Below are 24,716 nucleotides of genomic sequence, written 5' to 3' on the forward strand. Positions count from 1 at the left end.
AGACCATCTCTGGGTTTAGCACCTTTTAGCAGGTGCAGCTCCAGCTGAAAAGGGATGGGAGGGGACACTCACAGAAACTAGCGCAACAATTACTCACGCTCAGCGTACAGATGTATCCAGAGAGGCAAGACCACGTGCCCACAGCCGTGGTGTAAAGGCGGGCGTGACTCGGCGTGGTTTCCTCAGGGAGCTCTACCGCCTTTAGTTATATATTTTTAACACTCGTTTATTGGGCCGCCTCAGGTCGTAGCTGCAGCACACGGGATGTTTCCTTGCGGAGCACAGGTTCTCTAGTTGCGGCTTAGCTGCCCTGTGGCATGTGGGATCTTAGTTCCTCAACTAGGGATCAAACCCAAGTCCCCTTCATTGGGAGGTAGATTCTTAACCACTGGGCCACCAGGGAAATCCCTGGGCTATGCTTTTGACCAAATAATTTAAAGCAACTTAAAAAGGGTAAATTTTTTTGCAATTTTAATGATGGGATTATTACCTATACCTTTCAAACTGTGTGCCCCTGATTTTTATGCAGTAAATAGATGTAACTGTACTAATCTTCAGTCCCTGAAGTACCCCTCAGAAGCAAAGACTGTGGGAGGTTACTTTTTCTCTGGCTCCATCATTGTTTTTCCCTTAGCGTGAGGAGAGGAGGGTCCTAAGGAGTCACAGGGGCAGCATCTGCCGATCCCGTGTCTCTGCTGGTGCTGCTCCTGAGTGTCCGCGGTCCCCTCACAGTCGCGGGCGGACCCAGGCCTGCCCCCGGCACCGGCTGCCAGCCGCCAGCCAGGGGGAGCCCTGGAGGAAGCCTCTTGCCCTTCCGGGACACAAGCCAACACGTCTGGGCATCAGGCACACAGATGCAGGGTCTGAGCAGAGACCCAGAAGCCTTCGTTATGCTGTCCTTAACATGAGGATCTCTGCCATCAAAGCACACAGAACAGCTATCAGAACGTAGGAAAATAATATCAGGGCTTTAATCCTCTTAAATAAAATGTAACATTTAAAATATAGCAAGCACATCCTCAGGTTTCTCTAGGAAAGTCCATCTTACTAGGGGAAACACCTTTAGGTCACTGGTCACTAGCTGGGTACAGATTTCAACATTTCCAGAGGTGAATGAAACAGGACAACAGCAACTGATTCCGTCACCTTCGGTAACGGGCAAAGTAGAGGTGTGATGGTTCTGGGCAGGCAGGTAGTTACTGATTATAAAGAACTCAAATCATGTTTGTCACCAAGGGCATCATAAACCTTCCTCAGCAATCCCCTCCACTGCCTGAGTGGGAGCCAAGCATCCCAGGAGCTCACAGGCTACAGTGAGACGCACGGGGTGCAGAGCAGCCGGCAGGGCCAGCCAGCAGACGGGGTTCCTGAAGGCCTTTTATTTACTCCAAACACTCTGACGTCACCAGAGTCACAGCAGACACAGTGTTTTTTGTGATACCCCAGAGTCCAGCAGTGTCCCATCAGCCTGTTCCATAAGCACGTGGAACATGTTAAAAATCAAGGGACCGACTCCTGTATTCCAGTTTGTTAACGGAGCTGTGCAACTGGCTCGCTTTTCTGCGGGGGCCTTGCAGCAAGGTTTAGGAAAAGGTCAAGAGTATTCATAGGTGAGAAAAGACGAACCCGCCCTGGAAGAGTCAGCGAGTGATTACGACAAAGCGCTGCAACCCACGGGCTGCTAAGCCTCCTTCACCACCCCCACCAGGGCGGGCCTCAGGGTGCGCCCGTGCAGCTTGTAGCCCACTTTGTTAACCAGAGCCACCGTGCCCGGCTCCTTCCCCTCGACTGGCGTGTGGAACAGCGCCTCGTGCTCGTACGGGTCAAACTTGGCGCCCAGGGGGTTCAGCCGGAGCAGGCCATGCTTCGTGAACACCTTCTGGATCTGGACTTCGGTCATCACGAGCCCCTCGTAGAGGTTCTTCAGGTGCGGGTTGTCGTCCCGAATCTCTTCCTTCGGGACACACTGTGTGGCCTTCTCCAAGATGTCTGCCACCTCCAGCAAGTCCTTGCAGAAGCCCTGGATGCCTGCACCAAGGTAAGGGAGAACGTCATTGCATTCTGCATCCAACTGCACAGGCAGCTCAAAATGATGAGCCCTCCTTGTGTGAACGCGTGCGTGCTCACTCTGTCGTGCCCCACTACTGTGACCCTGTGAACTGCAGCCCACCAGGCTCCTCTGTCCGTGGGAGTCTCCAGACAAGAATACTGGAGTGGGCTGCCATTCCCTTCATCTAGGGGATCCTCTCAACCCGGGGACTGAACCCGCATCTCCTGCAACCGCAGGTGGATTCCTTACCACTGAGCCACCTGGGAAGTCCGTCTGTCACCTTTTTTCAAATCACTACTTTGTGCTAGAGTTTCAATGGGTTGGATTAAACAAAAAAACGTTCCTGAGGTTTAGACAAAAGCCAATGAGGTGTAAAGACAGGGAGCTGAAAACCTGCAGAGCCAGACTGGAAACTCCCAGTCCTGCTCAAGACCAAGAGGACACACAGACTCCCGAGCACGTCACAGACTCCCGAGCATGTCAGTCCCATCTCAGCTGCTGAGCGCTGGGCCTGGAGAAACACCCCCGGCTGTCACAGACAGCCCTGTGACTGTGCAGAAGCCCTCTGGGTTGAAGCTGCTTTGGTTACAGCGCAGGGCCAACAGTAGCTGACACACAGTGAGCTTATGAGGACAGGAAGCCACGCACCTCACAGCGCCTAGAGCACTAAGTGCTCCATAAACATCAGCCATTACTCGGCACCACGAGGTCAAAGCTACCAGGACACAAGCCTTGATCTAACTGAAGAAATAACAGTTAAAAATTTCATATAAATGCAAACGTCCGTGGTTTCAAGACAACCCTTCAGATGCTGAATGCAGGAAGCTGGGGCTGACAAGAGGTGCCCCCTGGGCCAGCTGTCCCCCTCCCCCGAGGTGCAGCAAGGAGGCTCCAACAAAACCCACTCACGTCTTCTCAGGTTTCAAAGGCTCTACGCTTTGAAGGAGGCAACGCTTGTTTAGGGCTTCCCTTGTTTTAGAGTATTTTCACCCAGTTGCTGGAAAATGAAATTTAAAAGTCTACTCATCCAATAAAAATGTGAGCATCTAGTAAGGACTAACCCCTCATGGGAGCTGTTGGGGAAGCGTCTGCCCACGTGGAGTCTTGGTCTGAGACATGGAGCGCACGATCGCCACAGTGAGACATACAATTACCAATTATACTTCCAGGACGGAGCCCTCCTGAGTGCTGAGGACGATTAACCTCAGGGACATGGCTTACTTAGCCTGCAGTGTGGCCTGAGTCAAGAGTGAGCCAAGCATTGCAGGAGCCCAGGGCGCCAGTCCACCAAGTAGACACAAACCCAGAGAAGCTGACAGCTCCGGGCAGGGTGGTGGACTGGAGGGGAGCTGAGGCCACTCTGCCAAGGGTGTGGAGCAGAAGCACGGGGCTGAAGCTGGCCTGGACAGAGTGGAGGACGTGGTGGAGGGCAGTCGGCAGAGTCCAGCCGCCCCCACCCCCAGGGTGGGAGGGGAGTGGGCGGAGTCCAGCCATGTCTGCCCCCAGGGCGGGAGGGGAGTGGGCGTGGGGGGAGAGCCTAGTTTCAGATGCCTGACCTGAACACCTGCGTGGGCAACAGTATCATTTACTCAAACGAGGAAGGAAAGCAAAGGGGAGAATTCAGTTTAAAATACCTCTGAGACACCCAGGTAAAGACAGCCAGGACTAGAATGGGGAAGAAACATCTGAACTGACAGCTCACCTGTGTGTGGACACCACTCAGCCCTGTTGGAGGGCAAGTCAGTGGGGGGTGGTGAGAGGAGGAGGGGAGGCCTGAAGAACGCGGGCATTTAGGGGGCAGCAGGCCCGCAGCTAGTGCAGGGGACAACCAGAGAAGAGGAAAGAAAAACAGGAGTGGAGGTGACGGCATCCGAAAGCGAAACGCCGTCTGCAGAAGCAGTGAGGTGCCATGGTCAGAGGCCCGTGGAGGAAGGTGGGCCATGGCACCATGGTCAGAGGCCCGTGGAGGAAGGTGGGCCCGCCCCAGCAGCCTCCTGCTGAGCATGGCTTCTCAGAGCCCTGGACGCCCGCCAGTGCTGGCTGCTCACCCCCACGCAGACGCGGCTCTGCAATCCACGCTACTATCGCCCACCCTGTAAGCTCAGCAGCATCTGGGGGACATCCAACGGGACTGGTGCTCCCGTGGCTGGCACGGTCCCGGCCGACTAAGGCCTGAATCTGTGGGTTTGGTGGGCGTGCCCACAAAAGCAAGGCTGGGTCTGGGCTCCAAGAGGTCTGTGTTGGCAGCTCTGGGAACATGGCGTGGGGCACGCCAGGGCTGCCTGCCTGCACTCCCACGGTGGAGGTGGGGCTGGGGGCAGTGGGCGACAGCACACCCTGTGAGCCTGGGCAGTGGGAGGGCTTCCTGGTGGCTCGGCGGTAAAGAACCCACCTGCCAATGCAGCAGACGCAGGTTCCATCCCTGCATCGGGAAGATCCCCTGGAGGAGGGCATGGCACCCCACTCCAGTATTCCTGCCTGGAGAACCCCATGGACAGAGGGACCTGGTGGGCTGCAGTCAGTCCACAGGGCCGCAGTCGGACACGATTAAGCACGCACAATAGGGGCCACCACGCAGCACGCTCCCTGGTGGCCAGCTGCAGTGGAGGGATGTTCAGTGGCTCTCCTCCCAGAGGGAGCGCTCACTCCCGCCTGCCTCACTCTGCAGCTCAGAAACAGATCTGGGGGGGTGTCCACTCTGACCAGGAGGGAGCAGACGCTTCCCCTGACAGGGCTGTGACAACCAGAGGGGAGGCCCTGCTCAACCAATCACACCCTTCCCCCCATCAATGGGACAGTGGCCAGGACACCCAGCAGCACCTATACTATAAAAACAGGCCTCGCACCAAAAATGTTAGACCCACTCGGGCTACTACACAGGGAGGCTCCCACACACAGAAAAAAAAGCCCTCCACGACCATGGTAGGTAATTGTTTCTCCTAACAAATAAGAAATCTGGAAGGCAGAAAAATGAAAATCACCCAATCAGAACAGCAGACAAGAAAGCCAAATGAAACAATATGCAAGCAATGTAAGAGCCCTATGGGATAATGTGCCAATGTACACATGACAGGGATCCTAGCAGAAAAGAAAGGGGGGGATGCGAATGTATTTGCGTGCATCACGGCTGGGCACCTGGTAGTCCAGGGAGTTAAAACTGTGCCTCACAATGCAGCAGGCGTGGGTTCAATCCCTGATCAGGGAGCTAAAACCCCACGTCTTCAAGTCAAAACACAAAGCAGAAACAATACTGTAACAAATTTAGCGAAGACTTTAAAAATGGTCCACATGGGAAAAAAATCAATTAAAATGGAACAGTTAAACAGCGGATTCTACAGACAGCACAAGAAAGGGAGTGAGCTGTAGGGGATCCCATACGCTGTCAGCGGTGTTCCCGCAGAGACACTGCACACCAGGAGGGAGGCGGCCAAAGGCCTGAAGGGGGAGGTCTGCAACCTGGGCACTCTACCCAGCAAGGCTACCATTCACAAGGAGACAAAGAACTGTTCAGACAAGCAGAAACTATTTGTACTTTTAACACAGCAATACTAAACCTATCCTAAAAGAAACATTAAAAAGTCTTCTCTAAGTAGAAAAGAAGAAGCTATAGGCAAGAGAAAACCCAACTGTAAAGTGAATCCCTTAAAGCCAGTACAAAGATTAAAAAAAAAAAATTACGTGAAATCAATGACACCACAATGAACACCTGAAGGGTAAACACGAAAGATGTAAAAGACAGCATCAAAATCACCAAGTGCGGGAAAGGAGTAAGAAAACGCTGACTTTTTTACCCCTAGAATATATTTGAGCCTATATGACCACCAGTCTAAAGCAAGCAGATACAGAAAGAGATTAACATACTATAAAGAAAGCTGAGCACCGAAGAATCGATGCTTTTGAACTGTGGTGTTGGAGAAGACTCTTGAGAGTCCCCTGGACTGCAAGGAGATCCAACCAGTCCATCCTAAAGGAGATCAGTCCTGGGTGTTCATTGGAAGGACTGATGTTGAAGCTGAAACTCCAATACTCTGGCCACCTGATGCAAAGAGCTGACTCATTTGAAAAGATCCTGATGCTGGGAAAGATTGAGGGCAGGAGGAGAAGGGGACAACAGAGGATGAGATGGTTGGATGGCATCATCGACTCGATAGACATGGGTTTGGGTGGACTCCAGGAGTTGGTGATGGGCAGGGAGGCCTAGCGTGCTGCAGTTCATGGGGGACACGACTGAGCGACTGAACTGAATATACTTGAAAAACAGGGTAACCACAAATCAACAATGCACACCAGATTTACAAAATCCAAAAAGACAACAAGCACAAGACAAAAAACAAAAATACATCAAACTACAATACGCAGTCTACCAGAGACCTACTTTAACCAAAGAACACACACAGGTTGAAAGTTGAGGGGACAAAACAAAGATATTTCATGCAAAGGTAAATAAGAAAGTGGGGGGGGGGGTGGTGGTCACGATATTCATCAGACAAAACAGTAAAACAGAAGCTATAAACACAGAAAAACACTATATATTAAAAATCAATACAAGAAGATGTTATATTCCTCAACATACATGCACCCAACACAAGAGCACCCAAAGTACATAAAACAAACGCTAACAGACATAAAGGGAGACACTTCATGGGATACAACAGCAGAAGAGTTTACTGCCCCCCTCGCGTCACTGGACAGAGCTACACAGAAAGTCAGGAACGCAACAGAGACCCAAAATGATGCGGCAGAGCAGCCAGACTTACCTGACGCGCTCATGCCATCCCATCCAAAAATACAGAGTACACGTTCAAGTGCACACAGGGCCTTTCCTAGGACTGACCACACACTGGGGCACAAAACAAGCCTCGACAAATCTAACAGAACAGAAATTATTTCTAGCATCTTTCTGACCAGAGCTGCATGAACCTAGATATCAACTACAGAAAAAGAAATGAAAACAAAAGAAAACAAAAACCCAACTATATCGAATTAAACAACATGCTACTAAAATACCAATGGGTCAACAATGAAATCAAAGCAGAAATTAAAAATTACCTAGGGACAAATGATGATGAAAACACAACCATACACAGCCTACACCATGCAGCTAAAGCAGTTTTAGAAGGAAATTCACGGTGATACAGGACTTCTTTAAGAAGCAAGAAAAATCTCAGAACAACCTAACCTACCACCTGAAAGAATTAGAAGAATAAGAACAAACAAAACCTGAAGTCAACAGAAGCGAGGAAACGAAGATCAGAGAGAAACTAGACATTAAAAAAAGCAAAAAACAAAACAACACAAAACAAAACTGGCTCACCAAGAAAAGGGAGAGGATCCAAATAAAGAAAATAAGAAATGAAAGAGAAATCACAACTGATGCCACAGAAATACAAACCATTAAGAGATTATGAACAAGTAACTATATCCCAACAAACCCGACAGTCTCGAAGACAAAAGCAAGTTCCTACAAATTCACAGCCCGCCAAAACGGAATCAAGACACGTGTGATTCCAACAGACTGGGAACTAGACGTGAAACAGAACCTGTCATTAAAGAAACTGCCTACAAACAAAAGTCCAGGACCAGATGGCTTCACAGGTGAATCCTATCAAACATAGAAAGAACTCCTACCGATTCTTCTGAAACTCTTTCAAAAGAATGAAGAGGAAGGAATACTCCCAAAGACATTCTATGACGCCACTATTATCCTGATACCAAAACCAAAGACAGACACTACTAAAAAAAAAAAAGTTACAGGCCAATATCCTTGATGAATATAGATTCAAAAATTCTCAACAAAATATTAGCGAATGGAAATTAACAACACAGAAAAAAGATCATACACCGCGATCAAGATGGACTCATCTCAGGATCATAACAACAATTCAGCACATGCAAATCAATCAGTGAGAAACAGCATGTCAGCAAGAGAAAAGACAAAAACCCCATGCTCATCTCAAAGGATGAAGAAAAAGCCTCTGATCCAACATCCACTCACAATAAAAACTCTTATGACATAAGGATGCCCACTCTTGCCACTTTATTCAACACAGTATTGGGAGTCTCAGCCACAGGAAGATGTAAAATTGTCAGTATATACAGATGACACGATAGAATACTTATTGAAAGCCCTTAGATTCCACACAAAAACTACTAGAATAAATGAATGAACTCAGCAAGATATCAGGATATAAGACTAATATACAGAAATTGGCTGAATTTTTTTACACTAACAATGAAATATCAGAAAGAGAATGTAAAGAGTAATATCTTTTAAAATCACATCAAATAATAAAAAACTTAGGAATAAACCTGAAAGGAGGTCAAAGACTTATATGCTGAGAACCATAAACCATTAGTGAAGGAAACTGAAAATGATTCAAAGAAATGGGAAGATATTCCATACTCTCCTTGGAAGAATTAACATTGTTAAAATGCCCATACTACCCAAAGCAATCTACAGATTTAATGTGATCACGATCACATTACCAGGGTTTCCCAGGTGGCTCAGTGGTAAAGAACCTGCCAGCCAATGCAGGAGACACAGGAATCTTGGGCTCCATCCATGGGTTGGCAAGACTCTCTGGAGGAGGAAATCGCACCCCACTCCAGTACTCTTGCCAGGACGCCCATGGACAGAGGGGTCTGGGGAGCTACAGTCCATGGGGTCACAGAGCTGGACACGCCTGAGTGACTGAGCATGCACACTGCCAAGTTACCCGTGACATCTTCCACGGGAGATGAGCGTGTGCAAGCTATTATACACAAACTGAACAACAGGTTACCACTGCGCAGCACGGGGAATTACAGTTAATCATCCTATGGTAAGACAATGATGGAGGAGAGTGTAAAGGGATGTGTAACTGAGTCACCTTGCTGCACAGCAGAAATTAACACATCATAAACCAACTATATACTTCAATAAAATTAGAAAAAAGAGAGGTTTGTTCTCTGTTCTCTGAACTTAGATCTTTGCTTCCACTGCAAGCACCAAGGTCTGTCCTTGGGCAGAGGGTTTAACCTTTTATCAGTTCTGCATCCAGAACAGGGGGACTGAAAACTCTGTCCCCTAAGTACTCAGATGGTCTTCTGGATGATCAACACAACATATATGGGGTTGGAGACAGGCCTTGGCGCCAGCACCATTTTAGAAGCAAATCATTTCAGCCTCAGTGACCTCAACTGTAAGGTGGGAAGCATGATGACAGAAGGATCCAACGGTGTCAACACAGACAGACAGTGACGGACGAGGTCTTAAGTGAGACCAGCATTAGGGCTGCTCCAGCTGAGGACCCGAGCCTCTTAGGGCACCTCTGCTAGTACCTGCAGGCTCACACTGAGGTCCTTGTGCAGAAGAGCGAAGGATACTCTATTGAAAGAATCACGTTCGCCACTACGAGCATGCGTCACCAGCCAGCTTTGCTCCTTCTAGGCAACAGCTGACTCATCTCAACAGCTGGACGGAATGCAGCCAGCAGCCGCCCCACCTCCCCACCTGACCCATCACGCTGCCTAGGGCCACACCCACCACTGTCCATGTTCCCCAGGATCAGTATCACACAGTGTTTAAAGTTACCATATAGTTTGGCCTCCTCCACCAATTTTTGGCTCCTCTGCCGCAAGTTCTCAGTATCTGCTAGAGCTCGCTTATATTTTTCCTTTAAAAAAAAAAGGAAGACAAATTCACACAAAATAAATCTGGAACAAATTAATCGGAAAACAAATGTGATATAATAAACTGCAAGGTAAAATACAAACAGCAGCTATGAGTACTTTGGAGACTGGATTACAAACAGCTGCTGTGGAATAAACAGAAGTAAATTAACCAGTGCCACTAGCTCCACTATGTGGGGAATAAGATGGCCAGGTGTCACATATTCACAAGCCCCCAAGGCCATTCTCTCTGTGTACAGCTGAGCAAAGGACAAGAAAAGCTGCCAGTTTCCGCTGGTTCTGATGGTTCCTCGCGAGGAAGGACCATTCATTCCTCTGCAGAATCTCCAGCTCAAGGGAACCCTAGAACCAAGGGTAAGGGCTGACCTGGCTTGGTTCTCACACCCCAAGGAGAGGGTCAGGAGAACAACAACCCTGAGTGGACAGTTTTGGCCTCTACCCCACAGAAGAGGAAAAACCTCAGGAATGAACCTTTGGTATTTTTAATATTGCCCAGATACGGTTCAGTTGGAACATTTATTGTGTAACAATCATTTGAATTCTTGTATCTTCCTCATTTTGCACCAACTCTTCCTATAATCGTACCCATCTCCTGGCATTTCTATTTTTCATGGGCACTCGGTTATTGCCTTCAGCTTTCTGGGGGTTCCAGAGCCATGGTTAAGAGCAAGGTCTCGCACGCTCAGACCGTGGCCCTGCCACTGGGTAGCAAGGTGACCTTGGAAAGTTTACCAAACAGTCCTGGGCCTCAGTTTCGTCATCTGTAAACAGGGGTATTAATGGCCGACTCACAGGGCTGTTGTGAGGATTCATATAAACAAGGGGGTGAGCAAAGCCCTAGCGCAGTGCTTCACGGCAAACAGATGGGGATACGACAGAAACAGTGACACACTATTTCCTTGGGCTCCAAAATCACTGCAGGTGGTGACTGCAGCCATGAAGTTAAAAGACGCTTACTCCTTGCAAATAAAGCTATGCCCAACCTAAGCAGCTTATTAAAAAGCAGGGACATTACTTTGCTGAGAAAGGTCCATCTAGTCAAAGCTATGGTTTTTTCAGTAGTCACATCTGGATGTGAGAGCTGGACCATAAAAACAGTTGAGTGCCAAGCAACTGATACTACTGATCTGCAGCTGGAGAACTCTTGGGAGTGCCTCTGACAGCAAGGAGATCCAACCAGCCCATCCTGAAGGAAATCAGTCCTGAATATGCATTGGAAGGACCGATGCTGAAGCTCCAGTACTTTGGCCATCTAATGCGGAGAACTGACTCATTGGAAAAGACCCCCAATGCTGGGACAGACTGAAGGCAGGAGAAGATGGTGAAGACAGAGGATGAAATGGCCGGATGGCATCACCGACTTGGGGGACATGAATCTGGGCAGACTCCAGGAGATGGTGAGGGACAGGGAGGCCTGGAGTGCTGCAGTCCCTGGGGTCGCAGAGTCAGACACGACTGAGCGACTGAACAACAACACTTTTCCACATGAGGTCATAATCTGTATTACTAATTAGTTCAAAAACTCCAACATTCCTAGGAGAGCACCACGTGACTTTACCTCTGGTTCCTCCCAAAGACCCAGGCTCAAGGGCCCTACTGAATATTCCTCACTTGTAAAGACCATTTCCAGTCTTAATTCAATATAATCTATGTAGCACATGAGGATAATTCTCATGACAACCAGAGTCACAGCGGATTTGAGTTCTATCCCTCCTTCAGCAGTAACTTGCTGTAGAACCCAACAGGGACAGAACTTGTCTGGCTTCCGCCTCTGTTGTCAGGGAGGCCATCTTCATATCCCCAGAAGATGGACCTGGAGTTCCACAGACCATGCTCCTCACGAGAGCCCACAGCCTTACCATGGTCTCCTTCAGCTGCTCTTCCAGCCTGACCTTCTCTTCCATGAGTGTCTTCTCCATGGAGGGAAGATCTGTCTTCTGTTCATTCTGACCCGCATCCTCTTCCAAGTTCTGGCCGTTGTTCTTCTGTTTTGCAGCTGTGCACAGCAGCCGCGGAGAAGACCTGAAGGCAAGCCCACACGACAGAAATTACGATCATGATTCTTCTGCTTGTTAAAGTCAGATGGACGACTTCGGAAATCAAAGGTGACTTAAAACTACTTGCTACGTGGGAGAGAAAGGATTTGTCTTAGATACAATAAAGGCAAGTTGCATATGACGTATGGAAGCTATTTGTTTATGTAGTCTTCTGCAATACACGCCTAAACTAAAACATCAGTGCACCAAGGCTACAGTACTAATCTCCCCTTCTCCTCACTCTCAGGAACTCCTGGTCATCCAGACCCCACCAAGAAAGAGCTACTACTGGAGGTGAGGTCCAGTGCTGCTGTCCATTACAAAGCCTCGTGGGCAGACATCTTGCCCACAGGATACTTCAGTTCAGTCGCGTCCGACTCCTTGCGACCCCATGAACTGCAGCACGCCAGGCCTCCCTGTCCATCACCAACTCCCGGAGTCTACCCAAACCCATGTCCACTTAGTCGGTGATGCCATCCAACCACCTCATCCTCTGTCGTCCCCTTCTCCTCCTGCCCTCAATCTTTCCCAGCATCAGGGTCTTTTCAAATGAGTCAGCTCTTCGCATCAGGTGGCCAAAGTCATGCAAAAAGGTATCTATATTCACAGACTGTAACTTGGGTTTGAAAGTGATAAAAGAGGAACCAAGTGCTTTGGGAGGCTCAGAGTAGAATATTTCTAGCTTTGGAGAAATGGAAGTCTGGGAAAGGATTTGGGCAGATGGACTTTGAAGAACAGGCAAGAGTTCACATACAGAGGCAGGAATAGACAAGACAAATCCACTTCAGGAAGGGCGTGAACAAAGGCATGGAGGCAGGAAAGCACAGGGGTGGTATGTACACAAAAAGCTCTGAAAACTAATGCTGGAAGTGACTTGGGATATTACCCAATCTGACCCCCATGTGGAAAAGGTTAAGTAATAAGCCCAAGGCCACAGTGCCATTAATGAATAATACGGATCTGTTCACCAGGTCCAGTGGGGCTCTAAAGTATGCCACAGCCCAATCTGATAATAAACTATATTCAATTTCCTTCCCAGATTAAAGCAAGCTGCCTCAACGAACAGAAAAGCTAAGGACACACAGAACATGTGTGTGTACAAGGGTGTTTAAGGCAGCACATACAGATGTTTTCCAGGATGAAAGCCTGAAACAGAACACTGCTCAGAAGGACAAACTGTTGAACAAACGGTTGAACAAATTTGTGAACAAATTATTGCTTCCACTGTCTGGAATACTGAGCAGCCATCAAATAGATGGTGATGTTAAACTGCCATCTTTTGGCCTACACCATGGGGGTACTGTGCAGGAAGAAATGCAACTTAGAGAAATACACAAAACATGACCCCAGTTTTATAAACACAAACCAGAAATCCTATTTTGAAGAGAATAAAAGGATACACTAGTCTGTTACCAATACTTTGGCCACCTTATGTGAAGAGGTGACTCACTGGAAAAGACCCTGATGTTGGGAAAGATGGAGAGCGGGAGGAGAAGGGGACGACAGAGGAAAAGAGGGTTGGATGGCATCGCCGACTCAATGGACGTGAGTTTGAGCGAACTCTGGGAGACAGTGATAGCAAGGAAGCCTGGCAGGCTCCAGCGCATGGGGTTGCTAAGAGCCGGACACGACTGAGCACCTGAACAATCACCTGGGGGTGAAGACCAGTGGCCTTCATGCTGCCGTTTCTACTTCTGCAATTGAAAAACTAACTATCTAACGACGGAATGCGCTGCTGTGACCTGCCCTAGTTTCCAGGTGTCCTGGCGTCTGGGTGTAAACAGTCACAGCCTTTCACGTCTGCTCCACTCAGCAGAGCCCCTCCTGCAGCAGCCAGTCTGGGTTTGCAGGGAGGCTCAGAGAGCTCCACACACAATTCAATTTGCCCTCTCCCCTACTTGAGCCTCCTTATACAAAACCTGTTCCTAGAGGCAGAAATGCACGCAGTCTTGGCAATCAACTGGATTTCCCAGGTGGCGCCAGTAGTGAATAACCCAGCTGCCAATCCAGGAGACATAAGAGAAGCGGGTTCAATCTCTGGGTCAGGCAGATCCCCTGGAGAAGGGCATAACAACCCACTCCAGTATTCCTGTCTGGAAAATCCCCAAGGACACAGGAGCTTGGCTGGCTACAATCCAAATGATCGCAAAGAGTTGGACACGACGGATCACGCACACACGTCCAGGCAATCAATGCCAGTTACAAAAATCGCAAATTGAGCCAACCGCCTGTACTCACTCAAGACTCGCCAGGCGGGTTTGTTCCCACGCTGTCTATACAATGGATCAGGCTAGAATCGCAGCTTCATCCCCTCGCCCTGTCCTCGTCCCCTTTTACCGACCCGTTTACCGTCTCACCATCACTAAATAAAGCTCCTCGAGGGCAAAGTCCGGCTCCCTCTCCCCGCAGCTTCTATTCCCATGTTCGGCCCAGAGCAGCTTCTCTTAACAGATAACCTGGTTCTCCGAAGCTCCCCCCAACGTGGAAGGTACTAGTTCAGTTCACTCGCTCAGTTATGTCCGACTCTGCGATCCCATGGGGTGCAGCAAGCCAGGCCTCCCTGTCCATCTCCAACTCCCGGAGTTGACTCAAACTCATGTCCACTGAGTCGGTGATGCCATCCAACCATCTCATCCTCTGTCCTCCCCTTCTCTTCCCGCCTTCAATCTTTCCCAGCATCAGGGTCTTTTCCAATGAGTCAGTTCTTCGCATCAGATAGCCAAATTACTGGGAGTTTCAGCTTCAGCATCAGTCCGCTAAGCACGGACTAAACTAAGTTAGGAGGCCGGACTTTGAAACGACAGAAACCGCAAAAAAAAAAAAAAAAAAAAGGCAAAAGAAAAGCCAAGGAGAGGGCAGGGCCTCGTGACCTCCGCCGCGGCGTCACTGCTCTAAGTCAACTGCTCTCCCCCACGGTGGGTTAGGTAGGGGACTCGGCAGCACGCGGAGGGGGAGGAAGCTCGGGCAGGGCGGAAGGAGCCCGCTCGCCACCGCCGCCTCGCGCGGGGCGCCGTCCCGTCCGCCCCGCGGGCAACACGGACAGAGAGGCGGCCGGGCAGGCCCCACAGGAGAAACCAGCGGAGCCCACGCCCAGCGTCTGGAAGACCCCCCACGACGCCCAGGCCGGAGCCGGGCAGGGCTCGCGTCTGAGCCAGTGGGGACAGCGCGCCCCTCCTAAACCCGGCCATCGGCGCCCCTTACCTGAGAGACAACGCGAAAGCCGGGAGGCTGCGCCGCGCCAGCCGCACACACCGAGCGGCCATGACTGCTGCCGGCACTGCGTGCGCGCACCGGGCATGCGCGAGGCTCTATTCTTGCTTCTCCCGCCCAATTGCTTCCCCTCAGCCAATCAACCACCGCTTTTCCACTGATGGACAGGCCATATTCACCAATAATTGCCGGCCTGGACGGTGGGCGGGGTTTGAGGCCTTGAGAGGCCCCAGAAAGTGAAGCTGAGGTGAAAGGTGAAGGAAACAGACTCCTCCGTGGAGGGGCGTGGTCAAGGGAAGAACCAATAGAGAGAGAGCATGGGGAGGGCGCCGGAAGTGCGGACTGAGGGGGCAAGGAGACTCTCGAGCGCGGTTTCCAGTGAGGCCCTCCCTTCCTGTACGTGCGCCTCAAGTTTCGGGGCGCTCTTTGCTATGGGAGGTGGCGAGACGCCAGGGCTTTTGCCTTTTCTCCCTCACAGCCCGAGCTGCTGGGACCGAGCCAGACTCTGGGTGCTCAGTGTAGGCTAAAGGCAAATAGGTCAAGGACGAAAGCTCGTGGACGGGCGACCGCAGGGCTCCAGGAAAGTCGGTTAAAACTGCGTTAGGCGGTCACCGCCCGTCCTGCCGGCGACTTCGCGGCGCAGGAGGGCGGACTGGTGGCCGGAGGGGGCCTCCGTCGGTACTGTGGGTTTTGTTAAGGCAAAACCCGGGAAGCCTGTGTGGTCCAGCGCGGAGGCGTCGGGCCTGGGTGAGGAGACTTAGGTGGTGTGTTTCGTTTGCACTCCTTCCACCTTCAGTTTTCTCAGTGTGTTAGTCGCTCAGTCGTGCCCGGCTCTTTTCGACCCCATGGACTGCAGCCCACCAGGCTCCTGTGTCCATGAGATTCTCCAGACAAGGATACTGGAGTGGGTTGCCATCTGTTTTTCCAGGGGATCTTTTCTACCCAGGGATCAAACCGGGGTCTCCTGCGCGGCAGGCAGAATCTTTACCGACTGAGCTACAAGGGAAGCCCAATTTTCTCAGAGTAAGACACCAAAGCATACCAAGAACAGCATCGAAGACGACTTCTGGGGACGCAACCAAAGCTCATAAAATCCGAATGTTTTCGTTACTCTTAAATGCCAGTGCTACTGTGTCTCGTGCCACGAAGGAGCCCAGGTGCTCCTTGTACCTGGGTGTCTCAGCTGCTGTCCTCTCTGCCCGAATCGCAGAGCCCGTGGTGTCCCCAACGGAGTGCTGCCTGCGTGTCCCATCTGTGAGGACCAAACCTCTGTTCTCCTGCTTTGCTTCCATTGAGAGCACTCATCACGTTGAATGTCAGGCCCTGGGCCACTCGCAGAAGGAGGCAAAAAGTCAAATCCAGAACGTAAGACGTTCTGTTGGGCAAATGACCCCAGTTAGGGTCTAGAGGGAAAAAGGAAGTAAGACTGAGAATTAGAGCACATAAAAGATGGACTGTGTGGACCTTTATTTGAATCATGATCGAACAAACCAACTGTGAAAAAAGACATTTGTAAGATAAAGGGGAAAGTAAAATATAAACTGTTAGATGACAGGAGTTATTGATATTTTTGTTAGGGAGAGGTGGCCTAATGTTTAGATTAAAATACCGTAGTTGTTTGGCGATGCCAATGGAAGTATTGAAATTGCCGCAGAATTTGGAATTTGCTTTATGGTTATGCAGGCTAAAAAAAAAAAAAAACGAGGATGGAAGAAACAAGAGGCAAAATGTTGGTAATTTTGGTAGCTGGATGATAAAGTGTGGGAGTTATGACCATTTTCTTCTCTGTGAAGTTTTCTATAGTAAAGTTAAAAACACATCACGGGGAAAGGATAAATTCAGTTCAGTTCAGTTCAGTCGCTCAGTCGTGTCTGACTCTTTGCGACCCCATGAATCGCAGCATACCAGGCCTCCCTGTCCATCACCATCTCCCGGATGGAGTTCACTCAGACTCAACGTCCATCGAGTCCATGATGCCATCCAGCCATCTCATCGTCAGTCGTCCCCTTCTCCTGCCCCCAATCCCTCCCAGCATCAGAGTCTTTTCCAATGAGTCAACTCTTCTCATGATAAATTAGGATAAATTAGGAGCTTGGAACTAACACACACTGCTGTATGTAAAATAGATAACCAGCAAGGACCCACAGTGTAGCACAGGGATCTCTACTCAATATTCGTTATCACCTATATGGGAAAGCAATCTAAAAAAGTGAATATATGTGTATATTTAACTGAATCACTTTGCTGTTTACCTGAAACTAACACAGCATTGTAAATCAGTACACTCTGCTGGTTCACTTTGTTGTGCAGCAGAAACTAACAGCATTATGAAGCAATTATACTCCAATAGAAAACAAAAAGCTATACGCTAATAAAGTTTAAAACATGTTTCTCATTGGCTGTGACCTTGTGCAGCATCATGTAATTGCTCTCAGCATTGATCCGCTCACCTGTAAAACTCGGACTATATAATTTATTCTGAGGATTAAAAGAGGTGCAGATACTCATTTCCTATCTCTTCTTAGGACTCAAGGGGATCAGACGGGAACTCTGCTGTAACGAGCTCACAGTGCAGCGTGGCTATCAACAGTGATGGCTTCCGTGTCTTCAAACAGACACCGGATGGCTGTGGCAGTCATGTTTCTGCTGTCCCTGAACGCGGGTCCAGGACAGCCAAGAGGCCATGCGCTGGATCTACATCCAAAACGGTCGGTTTTCCGGAGCGGAGGCCTGTCTGTGCTGCCACTTCGTGGCCACATTGGGAACTGCATCCTTGACAGCCTGCTGAGGTCTGCAGGTTCACCCCAGTGGAAGTCATCGGCACTTGGACGTGAAGCTGCCCTCATGGGGAGACTCCTGCGTCAGTCCTTGGAACGCATTTCCAGCAAAGGGAGTGGTGGCCCGGGCAGGGGGTGCAGGAAGAGCAAGCTGAACAGCCCACGGTGCCCCCAACAAGGATGGAAAGAAGTGAAAGTCGCTCAGTCGTGTCCGACTCTTAGTGACCCCATGGACTCTACAGTCCTTGGAATTCTCCAGGCCAGAATAGTGGAGTGGGTAGCCTTTCCCTTCACCAGGGGATCTTCCTAAGCCAGGGATCAAACCGGGGTCTCCTGCCTTGTAGGCGGATTCTTTGCCAGCTGAGCTACAAGGGAAGCCCAAGAATACTGGAGTGGTTAGCATAGCCCTTCTCTCGTGGATCTTCCCGACCCAGGAATCGAACCGGGGTCTCCTGCACTGCGGGCAGGTTCTTTACCAACTGAGCCATCAGGGAAGCCCAACAAGGATGGGGTCACATGTAAAAGAAAATGTCCTCAGGAGAAGGTCGTGCAGAAGACACGACAGCGCGTGGGTCATGGGTGTGATGCTTGTGACAGCTGAGTGCCTGCAAGTGCCAGGCTTCGCACAGGTGTCTCCTCTTGGACCAGCCCACCCTGCCACGATGGGGAGACAGGAGATGGGCCAGGTTCATCACACACTTGGGAAAAGGCAGAGCTTTTGCCTGTTTTTCCCAACCAATCCCAGCCCACGTAACCATCACAGCTGAAGCCAGAACCGTCATCAGAGTGTTGGCTGCTGCCACCAGCTGCATCACCCTCTTTATTATTACCATCTCTCAGCAGGGGCATGGATTTGCATCTTTTATCCAACTCTGAAATACTCAAATTAAAAAATATATATATGGCATGCTACCCACCCCTTGTTTTCCAGTCAAACACCAATCTAGGTGCTGCTGTGAAGGGACTTTGCAGGTGTCGTTGGGGTCCTAAGCCAGTGACCTTTTGTAGAGAGTATCTGGTGAGCTCAATCTCGGTGAGCCGCTTAAAAGCAGAACGTTTCCTCCTGCAGCAAAGTCAGAATGCTTCACGGCATGAGAAGGACTCAGATCTCTGCAGCTGGTGTGCAGATGGGGGGGGGGTCTAGTGAGAAGGTGGCCTCAGAGCAGAGAGCAGCCCCCATCTGTCCACCAGCAAGGACATGAGGGCCTCAGATCTGCTGTCTCAAGGAGCTGGACTCCATGGACCTTCTAAGCAGGCCCCCACACCAGCGCCTGGCCTTGTGAGATGTGGCACAATGGAAACCCCACCTTGCTCACTAAGCCACATCTCTGTCCTAGGAGGAGGGCATTACGGCCACCCTCTCCACTTTATCTGTATTTGGGCTCCCAGTACACAGAATGGGTTAATCGTACACCTTGTTCTGATTTCCATCATAGTGTCTCATTCTTGGCCCACTTCTGTTTGTTCACTTGTTTCAGTGCTACAGGAGAGCCACCCCTCCTCACCAAAAACAAAAAACCTTCCAGCTGGAGGAGACAGGGGCTCCCTGGTTAAGAGATTTTTCTAGAAGAAGGACCTGACAACCAGCAGCAAATGGCACTGTCATTCCTCTGGAGCACACGGGCTCCAAACTGAAGTGTATATTCTTGGTGAGAAAATGCCACCAGAAGGGGCCACAGACGTTCAGGCTGAAATAACCTTCAAAAAAGCCAAATCAGTTGCATGAGGAACTAACAAACATGTGAACTGACAGTCCAGAGCATCTGAGGGCTGGCGGCAACCCCTGGAACCAGCGGCCTCCATGTGTGGCTTGGGTGCAGGGTGAGCTCTGTCGGCTCCTCCTGCAGAGATGCCTGAAGGACAGGGAAGGAGGGGGTGGTGGCAAACTCCTGAACCCCGAGAGGAGTGTCTTATAAAGTCCGTGGACATGAGAGAGGATTTGAATCTGAGGCTGATTAAATTGTTCACCACCAGCGCACTGCGATTGGAATTCTCCTGTGCATCAACAGAATCAGCTGTTAGAAGAAAAATGAGAGCTGTGTGAAGCATGAGGGTTAGCAGGAGGGAGAGCTTCTCGTTATGAAAATAGTGGATGCTCATTATAGAAATGTTAGAAAATGTAAATGGTAGGATGTTGTTTTTGAGTCGCTAAGTTGTGTCTGGCTCTGTGACCCCATGGACTGCACATGCCAGGGTCCTCTGTCCTTCACTATCTACTGGAGTTTGCTCAAGCTCATGTCCATTGAGTCGGTGATGCCATCCAACCATCTCATCCTCTGTCGTCCCCTTCTCCTTCTCCCTTCAATCTTTCCAGGCATCAGGGTCTTTTCCAATGAGTCAGTTCTTTGCATGAGGTGGCCAAAGTACTGGAGTTTCAGCTTCAGCATCAGTCCTTCCAGTGAATATTCAGGACTGATTTCCTTTAGGATGGACTGATTTGATCTCCTTGCAGTCCAAGGGACTCTCAAGAGTCTTCTCCAGCACCACAGTTCAAAAGCATCAGTTCTTCAGTGCTCGGTCTTCTTTATGGTCCAAACTCTCCTATTCACACATGACTACTGGGAAAACCATAGCTTTGACTCTACGGACCTTTGTTCCTTTTTCTCTTGTCACTGTTGAGACCTTGGGTGCCTGCACTCTTTGTCTCCTCTTGAACTCTTGACCCTGAACTTGGATTGATCAGAAATCCAAAGCTGGAGCTGGAGACATCTTGAGGTGACAGCCGTGACCCTGTGATGAGCAGAGGTGAAGTGTACCTCTTGCCTGTTTCATGAGGCCAAAAACACTCATGTTATTGTGAAAAGCCCGGGCTTCCCACAAGCAGAGCACAAGGGCAGAGGGGCTCTCTGGAGCTGTGGCTGAACCCAGAGTGCCTCAGAACCTCCTTCCCCACCACTGGTGGCCTGACTGTCAGAAAACACGGACATGGATGTGGGGTCCGTGGAAGCAGTGGGCACACCTGCCCCTGCCCTCATCCTTACACCCTCCTGGACTAGGAACCAAAGCAACAGTAACTTAAACCAGAGAAGTTTAATTCCCCATCTGCCGAAGTCCAGGTGGCTCTGTGGCCCCAGGTCTTCAGGGGCCCCGGCTCCTTCCTGCTCACAGCTCTGCGTTCCCCTGGGTGTGACCCTTGTCCTCACCATGGTTCTCACAGCAACATCCCAAAAAGCAGGCTGGCAGAGGTGGGGGAAGGGAAAGACCGCACTGCAAGAGTCTTCTTAGGAGGTTCCAGGTACCATATCAGCTCACACCGTGTTGGCCTGAGTCACATGGTCATACCTAGCTGCAAGGGAGTCTGGGAAATGAGGTCTTCATTCTCATAATCCCTTCCCAGCTTAACATTCTAGTCCTGCAGAGGATACCAGCCACATCTCTATCTGGGATCTTCTGTGACCCTCCACCCCCTCTGGGTATGGGAGACCCTCTCCTCAACATCTCAGGAATTCGATCAGACCTCCTGTGAGCCAGTGCTGTGCTCTCACCAGCTTGTGAGGTTGGGTTCTCCATCCACTCATTCAACACTGCTGAATTCTAGGCTCTGCCTGTTCTTCCCACCCCACCGGCCGATAAACTGAGAGAGGTCCTCAGCCAATGCACGGTGGAACCAGCGTTTGGCCCAAGTCTGGTCCCAGATGGCCAGCGTGCTCCTTCCAGGCTTTGCTCCCCCCGCCGGTCCACCCTGCTGCGCATCTGTCTTGTTTATCCATCTCGCCTTTTATGGGCTCTCCTGACCAGCACATAAGTTTGTGAGGGCAGAATGGGTCTGTTATATCTGCTGTGGATCTCAACAGCCCACAACTGCCCCTGGCGCTCAGGGAAAGCCCCTGTCAGTGAGAGGATGAATGAATGAAGGCCTTCTGAAGTCCTTTCACAGCCACACTGCTTCCCTGTCCATGAGCGCATGCATGCTAATTTTTCAGTTGTGTCCGACTCTGTGCGACCCCATGGACTATAGCCTGCCAGGCTCCTCTGCCCGTGGGGTTTTCCAGGCAGGGCTACTGGAGTGGCTGCCATGCCCTCCTCCAGGGGTCTTCCTGCCCCAGGGATGCAGCTTGTGCCCTTACATCTCCTGCACTGGCAGCGTGTTCTTTAGCACTGGCGCCACCCGGGGAGCCCCTGTTCCTGCCAGGACTCAAGTTGAAGCGGCTTCGCGGCTTGGACGGCTTCTCCCTCAGGCAGAACGCTGGAGAGCACTTTCTCCAAGGGGAGTTCTCACAGCCGAAGACTCTCCCATCAGCAGGAACAGAGCCAGTGTCCGGAGGTGGCAGAAGAGCCAGCTGGAGCCCGAGTGGGCTGGGACCCCAGGGAGAGCTGGCCCACCCCCTGCGGGGCCTCTGGTGTCAGCGGCTCTGTGGGCCCCCGCGGGCCTCTGCCTGTCTCTGCTCTGGCATCTTGCCACTACCCTCCCAGTCCCTTCCGGCCACAGGGCAGCCTCGGGCTTCTCTCGTGCCCGTCTCGAAGGCTCTGCTGCTCACTCCCCCCTGGGGCAGCACACAGAGCACCCCTCCCGAGGGGGTCTCTGTGTGTGCCTCTGTGTGTGTGTGTACCTGTGTGTATGTCTCCTGTGTGTTCCTCTGTGTGTGTGCCTGTGTGTATGTCTCGTGTGTGTTCCTCTGTGTGTGTGTGTACCTGTGTGTATGCCTTGTGTGTGTGCCTCTGTGTGTGTATGTACCTGTGTGTATGTCTCGTGTGTGTTCCTCTGTGTGTGTATACCTGTGTGTATATCTTCTGTGTGTGTGTGTGTGTTCCCCTGTGTGTATGTGTATACCTGGGTATATGTCTTGTCTGTGTGTGTGTATACCTCTGTGTGTATGTGTGTACCTTTATGTATATCTTGTCTGTGTGTGTGTTCCTCTGTGTGTATGTGTATACCTGGGTGTATGTCTTGTCTGTGTGTGTACCTCTATGTGTATGTGTATACCAGTGTGTATGTCTTATTGTTTGTATGTGTGTGTTCCTCTGTGTGTGTATACCTGTGTGTATGTCTTGTCTGTGTGTGTGTGTGTATATCTCTGTGTGTACGTCTGGTCTGTGTGTGGGTGTTCCTCTGTGTGTATGTGTATACCTGTGTGTATATCTTGTCTGTGTGTGTGTGTGTTCCCCTGTGTGTATGTGTATACCTGGGCGTATGTCTTGTGTGTGTTCCTCTGTGTGTCTGTGTATACGTGTGTGTATATCTTGTCTGTGTGTGTGTATACCTCTGTGTGTATGTATATGCCTGTGTGTATATCTTGTCTCTGTGTGTGTGTATACCTCTGTGTGTATGTGTATACCTGTGTCTATGTCTTGTCTGTGTGTCTGTGTTCCTCTGTGTCTATACCTGTGTGTATGTCTTCTCTGTGTGTGTGTGTTCCTCTGTGTGTGTATACCTGTGTGTATGTCCTGTCTGTGTCCGTGTATGTGTGTTCCTCTGTGTGTATACCTGTGTGTATGTCTTGTCTGTGTGTGTGTATACCTGTGTGTATGTCTTGTCTGTGTGTGTACCTCTGTGTGTATGTGTATACCAGTGTGTATATCTTGTTGTTTGTGTGTGTGTGTTCCTATGTGTGTATGTGTTTACCTGTGTGTATGTCTTGTCTGTGTGTGTGTGTTCCTCTGTGTGTGTGTACCTGTGTGTATGTCTCGTGTGTGTTCCTCTGTGTGTGTACCTGTGTGTATGTCTCGTGTGTGTGTGTGTACCTGTGTGTATATCTTGTCTGTGTGTGTGTGTGTTCCCCTGTGTGTATGTGTATACCTGTGTGTATGTCTCGTGTGTGTTCCTCTGTGTGTATGTGTATACCTGTGTGTATATCTTCTCTGTGTGTGTGTTCCCCTGTGTGTATGTGTATACCTGGGTATATGTCTTGTCTGTGTGTGTGTCTACCTCTGTGTGTATGTGTGTACCTTTATGTATATCTTGTCTGTGTGTGTGTTCCTCTGTGTGTATGTGTATACCTGTGTGTATGTCCTGTCTGTGTCCGTGTATGTGTGTTCCTCTGTGTGTATACCTGTGTGTATGTCTTGTCTATGTGTGTGTATACCTGTGTGTATGTCTTGTCTGTGTGTGTACCTCTGTGTGTACGTGTATACCAGTGTGTATATCTTGTTGTTTGTGTGTGTGTGTTCCTATGTGTGTATGTGTTTACCTGTGTGTATGTCTTGTCTGTGTGTGTGTGTTCCTCTGTGTGTATGTGTATACCTGTGTGTATATCTTGTCTGTGTGTGTGTGTGTTCCTCTGTGTCTATACCTGTGTGTATGTCTTGTCTGTGTGTGTGTGTGTGTCCTGGCTCTGGGAGCCTCAACCCTGGTGTCGTCTTACTTTTCAAATGTACCAGCCGTCTGACTTCCCCTGAGATGTTTACTGCCCATTTTCCACCTCAGGATCCTTTTCCTAACAGTGCTCTGCTGGGCATTTATCCCAACGGAACACAGCCAGAACTCAGGCAACATGAGCAAGTCCTAATATTAGTCTAACAGACTGCAAACTGCGCAGGGACCCTCAAGTCCATCCCAAACCAGTTTTGAGTCATCAGGTGGGCACCCCTTCACCCCCACCTCCCCGAAGGATTAAAGAGAGCTGAGTCAAGCTGTGCAGCAGTGTCACCTCTTACATCTCCTGCACTGGCAGGAGAGTTCTTTACCACTAGGGCCACCTGGAACCCCATGTTATCTACATTTTACCACAATTAAAGACAATCATATAAGAAAAACACCTAGGATAGGCCTGGAAAAGTTTCACTAGATGTGGGCATGGACATGCTTAGGAAAATCCTGGCAGAGCATCAGGAGGAAGGGAAGTGAATTAAACCTCTCTGTGACCAAAACCAGAAAAGTTTTATGGCCCACTTGAACACTGTAAATCTTCAATTAAGACAAGAAATAAACCCATTCTGGAACTCTGAGTAGATGTGATGGGTTAAATTGTGTTCCTTCAAAATTTACATGTTGAAGTCTCAACCCCAGGGCTTCAGGATGTGACCTTATTTGGA

The 24,716-nt window shown here is 50.0% G+C and overlaps 1 protein-coding gene across 1 annotated transcript; it reads right to left on the reverse strand.

The window, feature by feature from the left end:
* Positions 1–949: 949 nt before the first annotated feature.
* GRPEL1 (GrpE like 1, mitochondrial) lies at positions 950–15,061 on the reverse strand. Its single transcript, XM_052641674.1, has 4 exons — positions 14,959–15,061; positions 11,581–11,743; positions 9,624–9,705; positions 950–2,028 (listed from the first exon to the last, which is right to left on the reverse strand). Exons 1-4 carry the CDS (start codon positions 15,018–15,020, stop codon positions 1,682–1,684), a joined length of 654 nt encoding a protein of 217 aa, XP_052497634.1. The 5' UTR covers positions 15,021–15,061; the 3' UTR covers positions 950–1,681.
* Between the last annotated feature and the right edge of the window lie 9,655 nt (positions 15,062–24,716).

Source organism: Budorcas taxicolor, chromosome 6 (assembly GCF_023091745.1).
Source record: "Budorcas taxicolor isolate Tak-1 chromosome 6, Takin1.1, whole genome shotgun sequence".
Classification (NCBI taxonomy): Eukaryota; Metazoa; Chordata; class Mammalia; order Artiodactyla; family Bovidae; genus Budorcas; species Budorcas taxicolor.

Bases quoted from the DNA above. Each gene is read 5' to 3' on its own strand.
- GRPEL1 (XM_052641674.1), bottom strand. From the start codon at position 15,020: ATGGCCGCTCGGTGTGTGCGGCTGGCGCGGCGCAGCCTCCCGGCTTTC. The intron at 11,744-14,958 runs GTAAGGGGCGCC...GCTTGCCTTCAG, and splicing joins GCTTTCGCGTTGTCTCTCAG to GTCTTCTCCGCGGCTGCTGT. The intron at 2,029-9,623 runs GTAACTTTAAAC...ACCTTGGTGCAG, and splicing joins GGAGGAGGCCAAACTATATG to GCATCCAGGGCTTCTGCAAG.